Source organism: Capsella rubella, unplaced genomic scaffold (assembly GCF_000375325.1).
Source record: "Capsella rubella cultivar Monte Gargano unplaced genomic scaffold, Caprub1_0 scaffold_1, whole genome shotgun sequence".
NCBI classification, from domain to species: domain Eukaryota; kingdom Viridiplantae; phylum Streptophyta; class Magnoliopsida; order Brassicales; family Brassicaceae; genus Capsella; species Capsella rubella.
Window position 1 is genome coordinate 8,260,456 of NW_006238923.1, and position 17,184 is coordinate 8,277,639.

Below are 17,184 nucleotides of genomic sequence, written 5' to 3' on the forward strand. Positions count from 1 at the left end.
TACTATACAGTATACATACAAGTTTCCCAAGTAGCCTTCTTCATGTTTCGTGAAATTTCCAATAAGTTTATTTTTTTGTGGACCACATTAGTCACACCCGTCCACGCTTCTTATATGTTTCTTCCATGAATGGCAATTTGATATGGACTATTTTGTTTTGAATTCTCTAGGACTATAAGCATGTTATAGTCAACGTCAAGCCTGTGCGGCTGTGGTAAAGACTAGCCTAGAAGCTTCTTGATAGATTTCTTTGCGAGTGAGAGAGTATAGTCGTCGTATCATTCAAAATTAGTCGACTCTTATAGACAAACACGCAATGAATGATGCACGCTACTTTTACAATATAGATATCAAACTCTGGAAATAAGAGAGAATATAAGAACTTGACTTAGATGTTAAACTGATGACCCAACCACTAACGTTTTTAGAGATTCTACACAGTAGATAAGCCACAGTTTCATCAGACACGGACAAGAAAAGGATATCTGGTTGATCATGTGATTGCCTACGGATCAACTGTGTTTCTTGGAATTTTCTAGATTCTATTGTAGATCTCCATTGTTTCGATACACACTTGATTATAAGGAGAGGTTTCACCGCAAGTCTCTCTAGGATTTGCTCAAACACATCGTTGGGTAGCAATTCCATACTAAGAGATATGGTATATCAACTGATGGATGAAGAGAGAACTGATGATTGGGACACAAAAAAAAAGGATTTAAATCGGAATACAAGAAGAAGAGGTCAGAAAGCAAAAATAGATACAAGGAACAAAATATCGATTACTTACATTTTCAGATGATAGATTCTTCTGTCTTCCTATAAGCTCCTAGGGTCCAATTATCTCGATGTAATCTTCTTCTATAATGATTTGATTTTGATCTGTATTTATCTTGTTGAAAGATTAATCATATCAATATATAGTAGAATAAATAAATAAATAAATGTCATTATAAAGTCAAAATTCTATTTATACCGTAAATGATAAGCAACCTGCTGCAAAACTTTGTCCAAAATTATCTGTAATACCTTTTTCCCTGTTTTAGTTAGTTCAGTGTAAATAAACCATAACTATATTAAAGTTTGATAGCATGGCGCATGCATCATGCATGAGAGACAATTAGACAAATAGCTTCATATGTAGTGTTTCCAATTCTATAAACCAGTAGTGATATATTTTTCTCATTTCTCCGATTGCAAAATTATTTGGGATGTTGATTCGTTTCGTGTTAAGTAGTGTAAACCACATTAGTCAGTTTGTATATTATTTGTTATAAATTCTTTCAGTCATGCATATATAGATAGTAAGATACAAAGACAGACGTAGGAAAATTTATCACCCCAATTTTAACATTTTCATATTATAAATTTACATATTTGATAACATATTAATCAATCGATACGTTTCTTTTCTTACCAACCAACAAAAAAATCTCCGGATCTTTGTCCTGAGCCGTCCCTCACAATCCCAAAAAAAATTCTCATCTACGTATGCTCAAAAACACTACTGACTTTTTTTTTTCTCTATGGACATTTCGAGTTTTTACCCGGTCCTCCGTAGTAAAAATAGTTACCCCAAACCCGGTTTACTCCTCCTCTTATGTCGTAACAATTCGGATGATCCGCAAGTACTTTAAGATTAGATATCGGAATAAGAGTGTTGTCCCAATCTACCATTTGAAGATTCCTAAAGTAAGACGCTTTTCCAAAACCTTCACCGGCAAAATGGCCACTACCCATTTGAGTTGTAGTATGTGAACCACCTGGTCGTGTGTTCACGATCTCGCCCCCGAACTGGACCATGTTCCCATGCTCTCTCAGATGTGTGAACAATGATACCGGCCAATACCCAACTAGTGTACCCGACCCAAACTGAAGCCACCAGTGTCCATGCTTTGGGTCCTAAATGATCAAAGATGAAATAAATCATACATACGTACATGTAAAAGATGAGTGAGCTGTGTTGACCGTGCAAAGGTTTGATAAATAAGCCATGTGCATGGTTTTAATGAAAAGTAGTCGTATGATTCAAGGGAGATATTAAATTTGAATTAAATTGTTAAGAGACAATTCTATTAAATTAGTATGACGTGCATGTAATAATCATTTGGTAAGGCACTTGAGTGCTCAAAACTCAAGTTAAGGGCCTTCTTTATGCCCCCACCAAATGAGATTAGGATCTAGACAAAAGATTTAACGTAAACTAAGTGGTTATATATAAAAAAGAAGAGAAGTCTAAGTTTTAAGTATATGATGAAACTAAATCAGTTAGATATATATAATGAATTACCTTCCATATCAATAAACTTATATCGAATTGTCCGCCTTCATACGACGAAACGGGTGAAATCGCCGCTCCAATCGCGATTCTATTGTTCGTTTGAACAAAACCAGAGCACAATAGGTTATAACATCCTGTTGCCTGGTAGGCATCCGACTGCAAGAAAAACAAATGTAGCATTTTAATCAACTGTAGAGAAAAGATAACGCTTAGAGTAATGTTTTGAAGTTGGATGAAATAAATTTATATATACCGTCCAATAGGTGAAGAATCTTGGGTTAGTGTCTCCGTATAGCTCCGGGCTAATCTGTCATACAAAATCAGAACCAAGTTTAGGAACATTTAATCAAGTAAATACAAGAGATACAAATAACACATTACAATAAAACAGTTAGTTTTATATGCAATAATAAATAAGGAGGTGATGGATGATGATGGCACGTGCCTGCCAACCAGCTTCGATGGTATTAAGATCGTCGGCGAAAGAACCGGCGATGACCCAAATCTGAGAAAGACTAAACTCGTATTGGCTTGTGACACGTGGCGACCAGACGTTTATACTTGCTTTTGCTCCGTAGTATTGACTTCCCGATACGTATCCAACCGCATGCTACAAAAATTTATATATGTCCATAAAAGATTACAATTTGTATATCGAGAAATGAAAAAAAAAAGTTGTAACTAGATATTTATTTTTCTTAATTTCTTTTTTTCGATTCGAGCAAAGAATAATATTCACTCTGACAAGTATAAAATTCTGTTTATGGCATTGCAAAGATTTGCGAGAAAGGTGGTTTTTGGTATTATTATGTATTTATCTATATGTTTTGTAAAAATAATTAATTAAGAAAAGTATATTAAACGTCTTGACTTTATGATAAAGTTCATTAACATAATGATACGTACCTCGTGGCCGTTACTACTCGAATCCCTTCTCACGCGCCTTATTTTCCGACCAAATCTACGGACATAACTTGCTCTTAACATGTCTTGCTCCGTCGTTCTTCTGATCGGAATCGTACCTTCCGGACAAGACTCACCGGATAAGCTCCAAAGCTGAAAATTTTCGTGGGATTCGTTTTCTTGGCTATGATGTCCTATGGGCATCTCCGGTGGATCCTAAACATGTTGAGAAAGCTTTAGAGACATTTTGTTTTTTTTTGAGATGAAAAGAATTATAGGAATAACAAGAAAATGTGAGTACCATTGGTGTTTGTCCCTGTAACAAAGGATGGTCAAAAGCAGGCTGGTGATGAGATGGAACACAATCTATCTTATCTCCATCTGAGCTCTGCAAGTTAAAAGAACATTAGAAGAAGATTCATAACTTTATTTAGATATATAGAAGAAATAAACATTTTAAGAGTTTGGATTTGCCTGAATGGTCTTGATGGCTGGTTTATTGATCTTTTCTAGCTGTTTTCTGATGTATTTCAGCTTCTGAATCTCTCTTTGTGGCCGGAGAGTCACAGTCTCGGATGTCGAATTTGGTGCAGAAGCAGAGGAAGACAAGAGACAGAGTAAGAGGATGAAAATGAAGATCATCAAGCAAGAAGAAGACATTGTAATGGCTGATGAAGAGACTCCTCTTTTTCACGGTATTGACTTTTTCAGAAGAGTATCATGAAAACACTGTTTTGTGTGGTGGTGTTGTGTAATGAAGATGAATGCAAAACATTTATTGCAAGCTTAGTGTTGTTGTTCGTCTTCTTCATGTCACTGACACATCTTTCAACAAACCCATTAAAGACATAAAGTCACTTCTCTAAGAAAACCTAGACCCCAACCCAAAGATCCAAGAGTTAATGAATCAAACTCACCCCTCAAAAATTAATGAATTACAGTAGAGTATATACGTAGCGTAAATTAATAAAATTCTTTGTTGAGAAAGGTTTTGGAGCATGTGGGTTTACACAAACAAGGTGATATAAATACTAAGGGTAGTGATGAAATCATGGCATGGTGTTGAATATTTTATTTAGGGTTTTGGGGGCAGTATTATATTAAATGATGAAAAGAAGAGAAGAGATTTTGATGCGGCTTTATCGTTTTTGTGAAAAAAGTACTTAATTTTGTGGTAAAACTTGGATTTGGTTTGAAAGATGAAAGTTGAAAACTTTAAATCTTGATTCTCTCAGCTATTCTCAAACTTTAAAGTTAAAATTCTGTTTCTACTTTCCACATCTTTGAATATCCAGCTACTTTAACTATCCAATCCAACATTTTTGTCAAATTAATTTTGGTACGTATGTGTTGTTCGATTTCTCTTGAATATACCAAAGGGTACATTAATTGTCCTTTGTCCCAAATTATTTTAGTTTTTTTTTTTTTTTTTTTTTTTTTTGTAAACGTCCCAAATTATTTTAGTTAATTATAGAATTTCCTCATAAATCTCAAGCAATTGGGTACAATGATCCGTAAAGCATGAAGTTTCATGTGACTAAACAAACCTACAAGGATATACTCATATACATGCATGAAGTACTCATAGGCTCCAACATCCAAACTCCAAGACAAGAGCACGTTCGTTAATTATTATATAAACTCATTTAGAAAAAAAAACATAACTATCCACATTAGTTAGCTAATAACATTTTATAAAACTATAGGCCAATATATATGAACATATATTCATTATATGGACAGTTGGACACAAAAAGAGATAAGTCATAAGTTTCGTTAAGTATAGTACTACTACTACTTGAGATGCATAGCTGATATGTTGGATTTTTTGGCTCCGAGTCCATCATCTATGGAAGTTCATCGTCCACTTGAAATATTTCCATTAGACAACCAAATAAAAAGCAAGTGGTTTGATTATTGTGTTTGTCAAATCTGTGGACCAATTTTCACCTTTTTTTTTTTAGAATTAACTATTTACAAATGTTAAACTTATGTAATTTGGCTTAGAAGAATCGTTCATAATGAAACAAGTAGACAAGTACAAAGTGTGAGATATGGACCTCGAGAGTGTATTTGTTCGAATGATATTGTCCAGTCTTTTAAATCGAGGGAATGATTGAGACCCCAAAGCATGCAAACATGTAATGTTGCCCTTTGGATTTCTATATTTAATTTCATTATTCAAGAAAAATACATGATTAGCTGCGTTAATTATGAATGTTCCTTCCAATCATTTTTTTTCCTCATTAATTACTTTCCTTTTTACCAAAACAATAAATATAAATTACAGAGCAAAGTTGACCAAACGAAGATTTTGTTTTAACTTAGCAATGCCTTCAAAAGAATCGAATCCTATCAACTATGCATAAAAAACGTAACATTTTAATCATCAATTTGATAGGGAAAGAGAAAAAGCGAAGAAAATTAAAGATGAACATTAAAAAGCTATCAAAAGGAGAATGGAAACAGTTTGATGTAAGAGCAATGATAGTGTCTCTAAAGTAGCCTCAAGACTCAAGAGCTCAGCTTTTTTCCAAATTTGATTTCGATCCATACCACTATATAGTATATACCAGTAAGTATATATCTAAGTTAATTAAGATCGTTATGGACTATAGTGTATACAGTATGAAAACAAAGTACGATTCGGCGTTGGAGTTATTAACTGTGATATGATGAGACATGATTTACAAAAGCGGCGTGTAAGGTTTGGGACGTTATTGTTCGGACCATGCATGAACTTTGTTTAGGGTACATCATCATGAAGCTTCTTTATGAGTTGTCCATTGGTCATGTAACCATGAAAACAATATATTACAGCCTGCACAGATTCAAGATTACACGTACTTATATATTTCAAGATAACAACATTGAACTTGTGATATCTACCATTTTAAGGATTTTTAAATACGAACTCCCTCCTCCACATTTTTAGTTAACCTATTTGATCATGGAGAAATTTTGAACAATTCCTAAGGTTTAATATGCTTGTTTCCTCCCAAAATTAACCTACAAAATCAGAACCTCAAAAAAAAAGATAGAAAAAAAAGAAGTAGATCAGTTTCTAACTATATACGAATGAAACATTTAAGACATAAATTAACAGAACTTGACATGTTTGAAATTAGAACCCGGTGTCCAAAATTACATTTTTCATCTCGATACACACACACACACACATGATCTTCCTCTCTTTTTTTTTTCATTGCTCTTTTTCTTGTTTTTAAGTGAACTTAAATTAAATTAAAGAAATATAATAACAAAGAAATAAACCCATAATAACGTTTTCTTGTTTTTCTTCGAAATCTCCAAGTTCTTGATCATTGTTTAACGAGGGTAGAGAGCGCCAAGCAATTATCAGCCATTTGGTACAAAACTCCTGCGGATTTATAAACGACGTTAACCTCCCGAGTCTCCTTCATCGCGTCGCTGCAAGAATCGTAGTCTGTCAACGCAGCGCTAAGGTTAATGTTAAGGCTAAAAGCATCATTCTCCTTAATGTTCTTAAGGGCCTTGTCCAAATTGTCAAACGCGCTATTGAAGTTGGACAAACAAGTCGCGACTCCTCCTTCACGTTTCAGCTCTTTCTCGGCGATTTCTTTGGCTTGCCTCGTACGTTTCATCAGCTCCCTTATGGCCATATCCGTTGCCGCGTTCACATTCGTTTGACCCTTGATGGTGCCTCTGCACAATGCTGGGAAATCCGACACCGTGCATGGGTCGATGAGAGGAAGGCCCAATGCTGCCACGCTTTGGCTTGAGGTGGTGGCAAGGAGGACGAAGATAGTCCCGAGGAAGGTGATGTAGGGATTGATAGACATCGTGTGCGTGTGTAATATATTACACGGAAACGTATATATTGTGTAATATATATACGTTCTTGTGTTTGTGATTTGAACACCGGGTGGTGGATTAGTTTTGATGAGGAGGAGGGAGGTGAGTTTTAGTTTTATATATGCTTAATTATGCAGTAAAATAAATGGTTATATTTAGTAAGTTTCAGACTAATTTGCCACCGGTGAATTAGACCGGACATAACTATTTTGGTATGTTTTGTTAATTAGGTATTTTAATGGGTTTATCGTTTGATCTTTGTTAATTTATTATTTTGTTTTTTTCAACTTATCTTGTTGTTCTATATTTGGGGGCAAAACTAGATTTGTTCTACCGTGAAATTGAGTTGAATTTTTAGTTATATCTAGTTTTACTTTTAAACGAATTTTAATTGATAAGATCAAAAAAGGATGAATCTTTTTGGATCAAGCGATTAACAAACAAAGAATGCAAGCAATAGTAAAACCTTTGAATCAGATACGTTGCTCTTATTGAAATCTTCTTTATATCTCTACCTTTTAGGCAAAATACTTAAACTGGGAGAAAAGATTCATGATCATCGTTGGGATAGCTAAGAGAGTAGTGTACCAGAGACAGATGACACTGACAGTTTGATCAGAAGAGTAAGTTATACAGATCAATAAAATTTCTCAACATTTATAGATCAATTTGCATCATCTTAACGCCAAGCCTTTCTCTTTTCTTATACAAATCCAGATAAAGATAGTGTCAATCTATCTGGTGTAGAAGGTTGAACGTTATTTGCTTACCTCACAGCGACTAAATTCCCCATGAAACCACCGCTTATCTCATAATGGCGGACACTTGAGAAGCCAGCTTCTAGAGCAAGAGTCTCTAGCTCTTCTCCTGCCAAAAGGACATATGACATTCCACTCAGCTAATCAAAACACATATAGTATAAGCCCTTCAAGTTTGGATCTTTAATTCCAGTTACAAACTTTGGAATCTGAGGGAATTAAAAATGGGTGCAAAATGTGGCAAATCCGATTAAAACACACATATATCAGCTGTGCCATGTAATGAAATGACATATAGATATTGATGGAGAACGAACCTGTTAGGTAACCATTGATTGAATCTTTCAGATATTCATACTCCTTTGAAAGACTATAAACAGTAGCCACAGGGACAACTACATTGTCTATCATCCAATCCTAACAAAACCAAATCACCAACCAAACTATTTCCTCAAAATGTAATTAGCAAATCAAACGAAATCACACACCACAGTCTGTATAGAATAACAAGTACCTGCATAAATGTAGTAACGGATTGGTTGCTCTTATTGAAATCAAGTATGGAGACTCTTGAACCTGAAAACCAACAGGAGATAGCTAAGCATAGCACAAAAGGCTTGGCTAAAACTCAGAGATATAGAAAAAGAATCACAGACCTGGTTTCAAAACCCGATACATCTCCCTCATGGCTCTAAGTCTATCAACAACGTTTCTAAGACCATAACCCATCGTTATCGCATCGAATTCACAATCACCAAATGGCAAATCAAGAGCATCACCTTCAATCCACCTAACAACACATTGATATAGTTATCAATTTTGAGTCTTTCCTCAAGAGAGGTTAGAAAACAAACAACAAGCATGATTTTACCAGTGCTCACTCTATAGACTTGTAACAAGACCTTGCCTTAAGTTTCTGTCTCGATGCTGCAACAGCTAGTTGTTCAGATGAGAAATCCAAACCCATCACCTATATTATATCACCAAGTTATTAAAACAAGAAAGAATCCACATTTCAAGAACACAGACCAGACCAGACTTAGCAAAAACAAACCTTGCCGGCTGGACCAACTTTCTCAGACAAGAGAAACGCTAAATCACCACTTCCACAACACAAATCAAGAGCGTAATCTCCATTTTTTGCTCTAATTTACAAATTAAACAACAAAAAATCAGGAATTTGAGAAGACTAATTAAACACAGAGCAACTTAGACAATAGAGATATATATATACCCGCTCCATGAGACAGCCATGTTCTTCCAAATTCGATGCTGACCTAAGCTTAAGAGATCATTCAACTACAAAACCATATAAGAACACGATTATTTTTATCAGGGATAAGCTTAAAGATAAGAAGGAGATAAGACAAAAGGAAGGGAGTGATTCAAACGTTATCATAAACCGGAGCAATGCGGTTGAATAGAATACGGCGTTCCTCCGAGCATTTGACCACCGTTATCCGACGGGATCGGAAATTTACCGGGAGCTTGCCGGTGAAGGTCACCGGAGAGACGATACCAAGTAGAGCAGCCATGTTTGGTCGTTAATTAACCAATCATGTTCTTTTGTTCCGATTACTCGGATTGGGTTTTAAAAAACTTATTTCAGTTAGCTAATGGGCCTATTTTGGCCCAATCGTATTAATTTGAGACCCAAACGTTTCGTCATGCGTGAATGAGTGTGTGATTGATTACAACGTATATGCGGAAAAAAAATAACTCACGTCAAATCCAAATTATTTTGGAAAACAAATATTGATAAGTTAATTAATTTAACTATATTTTTTTTTACATATGTCGTTTTGCAAACAAGAGGCTATATAGTCCATTTGACTTATAAAAATCACGAGAGCTAGGACAAAACATTTAGGAAGAGACCAAAGAAGTTATTTTATTCACTGACAATAATAGTTACAAAGCATTTTTGACTTGTCTCCTTGTTCCATCCTACATGTGAGTGAGTGAGTGTTAAACATTTCATCCAGATCTCGTCCATGCTTCACTCTTTTCTTTTCTTTGTCGGCAAAGCAAGGCAGAATTATACATTTTCAAATACACCCATCTTTAATTTTTCTTTTCGAAGGTTAAAATAAATGATACCACCATAATAAATAAAATTCATTCCTCGGTGAAGAATGATCCACTAGAATCATCCATCATAGCGAATGGCATATTCTCTGACGGCTTCCAATGGCGTTTCCTTTGGTTTATAAACCAGTTGTTGATTTGTTTCTGGTCTAACCCTGTTGCATCAGCTAATGCTATCTTATCTCCTTCCTGTGTAATGTACACACATTCATATCACACTCATGTAAATATAAGAAAGTGTAATGGTTGAGATGTTTATAAGTGTTGTTTTATTTGCTTACGGTAGGGTAAGGCCACTTGTAATGGAGATTCCACCAATCAAGAAGAGCTTGTCTTGCTTCTCTAGGTAGCTTTCCTTTCTTCTTCTTCTTTGAAAACTCCAGCTTTAGAGAACTTATACGGCTTCCAAATTTGCGTAGCAACCTATCCTTGAGATCACGGTCCTCGCATCTTTGTCTCCCGTCCTCCGCTACCTCATGATCTCCTCCACTCAGTTCCTCGTCTGATGATATTGCACCATCCTCTGTTAGACACAAATTAACATACAAATCAGTAACGTTTTAGGACTTAAAACATACGCTCACATGCACGTAGACAAAACAGCCAAGAAAATGGTTTGTAGCACGTAAATAAGAAGTAACGACTATGGAAACAGTAAACTATTTGTAACTTACTTCAAAAAAGTGAAAAGTAGGCTTTTCTTGGCTAAACGGCTAAGTGGCTAAAGAGAAAAGAGAGAGGGGCAGAAAAGGAAAAAGAGAGGGAAGGGAAGATCGAGGACGCACACGATTGAGTGCAGCAGTCAAAAAACCGCCGCAGTGAATAGTTACCTCCATTGTCATTTGTCAGGAGAGGACTAATAGTCTTGTCCCCATGAGGAGACATCCCTCCTTTGGCCTACTCATTACCCAATATGACTAAGACACGTGCGAATACCACGTAGAGGGTTGTGTGAACCCCCGGAAATAACGCTACACCTCTCATTTATGTTCTCCACAACACCCCAAAACCCAAATTTCCTTTTCACTCAGCTCTCTCTCTCTCTTTCTTAAATGAATTGCACATTTATATATTAGTATGCCCCAACGACTCTACTGACCCACTTACCCAGCTTCTCTGACCCAAAGATGATGATTCAAGAACATTACCTGATTTTACAATAGTTTTCACTATGTGACAGAAACTATAGTCGGACCAAGCAACCGTGGTTAGTCCAATTTAAAAGATCTAGTCAGTCCTACAAAAAATAATGGACTATATAATATATACACACACAATGTTAGTCACGTACTTTTACCACGTAGAACAAAGTCAAAAATACTAGTAGAGAGATCAAACAGGTGAATACAAAATTGGGAAATGTATACTGTAATGCATAAGGCATGAGTTGATAAAAAATCAGAGAGACCATTATACGTCCACACTTCACATAATCACATATGACTCGTTAGGTTAATAGTTTAATGACAAAACAAGTTAGGTTGACTGGTTGGAAACTAGGGTCGACCGAAGAAGATAACATGCAAGTAGACACGTGCAAGTAGCGTGCCGGAGAGAGACACAATACGACCCACCAAGGGAACAACGGAACAAGAGGGCATGGCAACCACACTATAGGCAAGCAAAAGAGTTGAGAAAAGATAACAGAAGCATAGTCACCGTCTTATAGATGATTTGATTGTGGTGTGTAGAGAACCCTATGTCTCCCTTTTTTTTTCTTTCTTTATAACCAAATCAAAAATAAAATCTTAGGAGAGCAAAAGAAGCTGGTAGGGTCTTTAGCGGAATCCGCGGGAGTCCATGTGACTTTCCTACCTTTTTACTTATTACTTTACGAGCAAAAAACCAAAAGGACCTCTAATTCAAGCTTATCATGCCACTATCTTCTTATTCTTGATCTCATTGCTATATTCTTTGTCTTCTAGATCTCAAATATGCTAAACATCCCCCAGGTTGCATGCAGTATTAACTTATATGATAGGAATATGAGAAAACTGGATCAGACAGACAAGAAACATGTTGACATAAATAGTCAACAACATCATGGAAGGAACTCATCCTATTAGCTACATGTTAGAAAAGAATGTGTTCAGGTAGTTCAAAGAAAAGCTTGTGCTAAATTAACAATCATTATAATCAACTTGGGTGGAAGTATTGTATTACTAAAGCAGATTAACAAGAAAGAAACCAAAGCATGTACACCAATCTTGTAAAACAATTGTAAGCTAATTTTGTTCTTTATTAGTTTTTAAGATTCATTCAGGTGAAAGAAACTCCAATCAGAAAGAAAAAAAGATGGTTAATAAAGCTCATGACAACCAATATAAAAGAAATGAAAAAACCAGATGAGATCATTCAAAAAGGCAACTTGTACTTGGAACAAATTTTAAAATAAATTAATCATAAACATTCGCCCCATTATGGACAACCCCTGCACTGATCTATTTTCAACCTTTTCCAGCTGATTCTCTCTAATGCTTAACTCTCGATTAGTTAATAAAAAATAAGCTGATATGTTTTTCTATATCAGCAGCTTTTTTTGGGTTCCGCAATAAACAATCTTACCAAAGTACAAGTTGAAGCTGCATTTGAGATCTACCACCATAAGGGAAAAAACTCTGCAAAGCTGAACAAAGTCCACCATACTATTGAGTTTTCATTTCTTTACAGCTAGTTCTATCAGGTGGATGTTTATTAATTATAAAAGAATTATCTAAGGTATTTCTAGCTAAAGTGACCAGTTGATTTGTTAGTTGTGTCTACATTGTTTTTGCTAGTTTTAGAACACTGATAGATAATATCAGCAAACACACAAAGAAGGGCAAAAATTTGTTGAAGCGTTTCACTTTCATTTAACAATAAAACCTAGAGAGAGACCTCTAAACCCCATAAAAACTGAGTCAGTAGTTTTTAGTTTATTATTACTCACATGTAATGTAAGTCCAACAAGACTCCAACAAGGACATGCAGATAAGAGCAGCCACTTGGCAATGATACTATTTCCGATGATCAACAAAAATCTTTCTCAGATCATTGGAACTTGAAATCGACCAAAGTTAAGCTCAGCATAATAAATGTCTTTCAATTTTCATTTGACAAAGAATGTGTGTTGTATAACTTTCATAGTACTACTATTAAACTGAAATAGTCTTATCCTTATTATTATAGTAGATGTCTAATAGAAATTTTTATAGTGAAAATTTAATAACTCTTATAATGAAAACTTACTTTATTGCTAATTACTCTTTTGGTTTATTGGTTATAAAAAATATCACAGCAAGAGACATTGGAGTCCTTTGATAAGGTTTGTTACCATAACTAAGAAGAACACAAGGTAAAACAAGAGCAATATCTTAAAAAACTTGTGAACTTTTACACTTCTTGTTAAACGAGAGTTGAAGGAAAATAAGTTCATGAGAATCATCAACTACACTTATTGTTAAAAAGTTATGACTAGGTTTTTCTGTCAATTGGGGTTTCTTTTTTATTTTCACTGGAAAAAAAAGCAACGAAGTTGAAAAAACATTCAGTACGCAACAAGCCTCTGAAACGTCAAAATCAGAATCTCTACCGCAAAAGTTTATTGCTTTCTACACCATTTTCTTTCTGACAGAGAAAGAAAGAAGAGAAAAAAAGATATATAAAAGCAAAAAAATGTATGATTAGCACAAAGATCAACAAGAAAAAGAAAAAAAAAACTATCAAGAGAAAGAAGAAAGCCCACCACACTCCAAACACCACCTTAATCTTATGGCTCTTAAAAAATGAACGAGAAAAACATAATTACACAACACCTTAAAAACAGACCTGAGTTTCACCCGTGGGCAAAGAAAAGCAGACACAAACACAAAACACATAGAAAAAAAGTAGCTATAGAGTTGAAAGATGTGGCTCAGTCACCAAAACTAGGGTTTATCATTTTTACTAGTTAGCTTTTATCACACATAAAAAACCTAGGGTTCTTCTATCACTCTAAGCTCCCAATCATTTATTTAAAAAAACTGTTCATATGAATCAAAACTTAAGTTAACGAATTTAGTATCCACCGGGTTGGTGTGGTAAGTTACTCTAACTGAGATACAAAGAAGCATAATAATATATATTAAAAAGTAAAATATCATCAAAGATTTTAAAAAAAGACATAAACACCAAATCGAACAAGTGAACCAGAGGGTTAATAATGGAAGACATACCCGAAACGTTCCTAGCAGAATCCACACCAGTACATAGGTTCCGTAGCTGCATCTCAATCTTGTTCAAGAAACTAGTTGCCTCATCAAACGGCCTTGCAAGATCCGATTTGTATTTCACCAATATATCACAGTACGTTTCCTGATATTAATTTTTCCCTTTTTTTTTTAGTACAACAAAAAAAGAAAAACATAAAATCCACAAAAATCAAGAAAAAGTGAGAGAGAGAGAGACCATAAATTCATCAAGCTCAGGATCAGCTCCGTAGCAAGACAAAGGAACAACGTCTCGCTTATACACATCACTCTCCCTTTGAATCTCCTCAAGCAAACACGCTATCTCCGGTGGTGCTCCGACCTTGTTAAAACCATAAAATTACAAAACTAATCAATACCGTTTAGACAAAGCATCTCAATCTTTTGTTATCTTTATCCTTAAAGAACATAAAAAGTGAAACCTAGATTTTTTTGTCTAGATGATCACCTTTTGGCAATCGATGTAGGCTTGAAGTAGGCGAGGATACGAAGGATGTGAAGCGATTTTGGACTTGATGACACTGAGAGAAACGTTATCATCGTTTCTACGGATCTCCGGAGCGATCGAAGCAGCCTCCGAGGACAAAGCTGAGGCGGCTGCTGAGAGTAGCTCGTCGGATCCGAAAACATCAGAGACACGATTCTCACCGGCGGAGGAACATAGCAAGGCTTGGTAATCGGAAGGGAACATGAGACTCTCCGGTGACATCATCAGCACCGCCTTATCTGAGTAATCACCGGCCGAATGAAAATTGTACATTCCATCCATGGAGTAGGAGAAGATCGTCGGTGGGAAGTGACCCAACTCTATCGTCTTCTTCTTATTATTCAATCTTTCTTCTACAAGAATCAAGAATCAATGAAGAAGAATACGAAACCGCAAAGCTTTTTTTTGTGGTTCTTACGATATATATCTATGGGGAGTGTTTTTATTTTTCTTGTGTAGAGAGAGATACGGTGAAGGAGAGAGTGGAGGCAAGGATCATATTTTTATTTTCTCTTTTTTATGCGAAAAGGGAAAAAAATAAAATAAAAAGATAATTAAAAAAAAAAAAAAGTTGGAATGGAGAAGAAAAGATAATTACGAAAAAGGACAAATGCTATAAGGCTCGATTTGAGCCTTCAGGCTTCACAGTTAAGAGTAAATAAGGCCCTCCTCCTTAACTAACATACCAAAGGTCCAAGGCTGTGTTATGCCTTAGTATTTGCAATGTTTTAGCAGCAACATATGTTTGATGTATTAGTGTTGGATCTAAACATGTGAACACGCGATATTGTGATGTATATTAATGTTGTTGTTGTGGGATATGCGTGTGTGAGTTGTAGACGATACATAAGAGTTTTAATATATAAAAATTGGGTACTATCTCAGTGTTTGTATATAAATTATCAAAAAGTATATATTAGTAAACAGTTTTTCAATTAAATAAATGCTTAAAAGAGATTTTGTGAAAATAAACTAATTAGTATGGAGTTACGTGTATATATATGTCTTTTGAGTTTTGATTATGTGCTTTTATTTAAATCTTATTTTTAATACATTTAATCATTTACTTTTGTGCTGGTTGTTATAATCATTTTCCAAAAGTATTTTTTGTTTAGATGAAAACATCATGATCGGGAATACTGTTAGATATAATTTGTTGTCACGAGAAGAAAATCAGAGAAAATGGCCATAATTTAATACAATTTATGTTAACCCTGTTACTACAATTTAATATTGAAAGATGCTGGGCATAATATAGTTTGATATAGGTTATTAGTTTGTCGTAAACCAAAGAGTCTAAACCATCTCCAAAGCCTAATTACAATTTGCAAAGATTGTTACTTGATTGCAAATATGTGAAATAATTAGTGTTTTTAAACTCAAACCAAACCGATGGTCGGACCTGGTTGAACCATGAACCGAATGCATCGTTGGGTTGGGTTGTTAATATAACTCAAAAGTAGACTACTAAGAGCCGCAAAAATTTAAAACCGATTAAACCGGTTAAGGATACTAGTTTATTTAATTTTAACGGGAAATAAAAAAGAAGAGCAATTTTGTTTATTATATTGTGATTCTTACCAAAAAAAAAATTATATATTGTGATCACTAATCTTGTCATAGTGGTAAAAATCGTAGTACATATACATATTGATGATCACTAAATTTGCAACGTTTATATTGCGATACCCCTTAATATTCTAAATCTAAAATGATGATATGCAAAAAAAAAAAAATGATGATATGCAAAATATTTGATGAGTGGTTGATATCAAATCTGAAGAGCATATGGATAAGATTAGCGATGCTTTTAGCTTGGGACTTTTAATATAGAGATCATAGAGTTTGGATACATAATATTAATTATATACATCCGACGTTAGACGTTTCCATTGTACGGAACCAAAACGGGTTTCAAGAAGCGAAGGTCTCCGTTCCTACTTCCTAGACAAGTCCCTATGGAAAATTGTTCCTTCTTTTGTTCTAATTAAAATTAAAATTTAGTATCTAGTATCTCTACTAGTATTTTGCTTTAGAATAGTTAATCTCTGAGTAAAGCAAAGTTTGTGGATAAAATCAAGAATAAGATAAACATAGGTCTAGGAGTAGGAGGAGCTACAAGATCAGTGGTCTTATTAGCTAAGCTATATATTTTTGACGATATTCTGATATATCATTAAGTTTATGAATGTGATTACTGATTAAGCCAAAAGTAATCTTTTTTGTGTGTCATATACATGACGACTTTAGCAAATGAAAACGAACCAAGTCATTATTAACAAAATTAGACATAAGCAATTTAGAATATTTCCTGATTTTATTATTCTATATTTATAAATTTGAAATTGGCCGTAATTTGAAGGGAGTATTTAATCAAGAAAGAAACGAGCACTTTAATACAAAAGTGAAAGGGAAAAAAAAAACGAGGAGCATCTATAATATTTCGAATAGAACCATTCTTTTTAGTTTTGTCGACAGCTTTTTAAGTCTATCAAATAATTATCAATTAGGAAGTGGCATGTTCTATCATACTACTTTTAATATAAACTTTGTTTCTGTTTTTCTTCTTTTAAAGACTAGAGAAAGTCATTTTCATTTTAAAGGTAG

The 17,184-nt window shown here is 34.6% G+C and overlaps 4 protein-coding genes across 4 annotated transcripts; all 4 read right to left on the minus strand.

Annotated features, from left to right (window-relative positions):
• Positions 1 to 1,344: 1,344 nt before the first annotated feature.
• LOC17900868 lies at positions 1,345 to 4,147 on the minus strand. Its single transcript, XM_006307615.2, is given in 8 exon segments — positions 1,345 to 1,902; positions 2,291 to 2,437; positions 2,535 to 2,588; positions 2,727 to 2,891; positions 3,188 to 3,400; positions 3,486 to 3,572; positions 3,659 to 3,964; positions 3,966 to 4,147. Coding segments are annotated over 8 exon segments (1,419 nt in total). The 5' UTR covers positions 4,035 to 4,147; the 3' UTR covers positions 1,345 to 1,524.
• Positions 4,148 to 6,401: 2,254 nt separating this feature from the next.
• On the minus strand, positions 6,402 to 7,115 carry LOC17896999. The gene has a single exon (XM_006304645.2). It carries the CDS (start codon positions 7,003 to 7,005, stop codon positions 6,505 to 6,507), a length of 501 nt encoding a protein of 166 aa, XP_006304707.1. The 5' UTR covers positions 7,006 to 7,115; the 3' UTR covers positions 6,402 to 6,504.
• A 434-nt stretch (positions 7,116 to 7,549) lies between these two features.
• Positions 7,550 to 9,312, minus strand: LOC17899545 (2-phytyl-1,4-beta-naphthoquinone methyltransferase, chloroplastic). Its single transcript, XM_006303218.2, has 8 exons — positions 9,168 to 9,312; positions 9,011 to 9,075; positions 8,831 to 8,921; positions 8,658 to 8,746; positions 8,433 to 8,566; positions 8,291 to 8,352; positions 8,094 to 8,193; positions 7,550 to 7,885 (listed from the first exon to the last, which is right to left on the minus strand). The coding sequence occupies exons 1-8, from the start codon at positions 9,309 to 9,311 to the stop codon at positions 7,785 to 7,787; spliced, it is 786 nt and encodes a 261-aa protein (XP_006303280.1). The 5' UTR covers position 9,312; the 3' UTR covers positions 7,550 to 7,784.
• Positions 9,313 to 9,641: 329 nt separating this feature from the next.
• Positions 9,642 to 15,047, minus strand: LOC17899296 (homeobox protein knotted-1-like 6). The gene is made up of 5 exons (XM_023789966.1): positions 14,539 to 15,047; positions 14,290 to 14,412; positions 14,058 to 14,196; positions 10,146 to 10,387; positions 9,642 to 10,053 (listed from the first exon to the last, which is right to left on the minus strand). The coding sequence occupies exons 1-5, from the start codon at positions 14,857 to 14,859 to the stop codon at positions 9,895 to 9,897; spliced, it is 984 nt and encodes a 327-aa protein (XP_023645734.1). The 5' UTR covers positions 14,860 to 15,047; the 3' UTR covers positions 9,642 to 9,894.
• Positions 15,048 to 17,184: the final 2,137 nt, after the last annotated feature.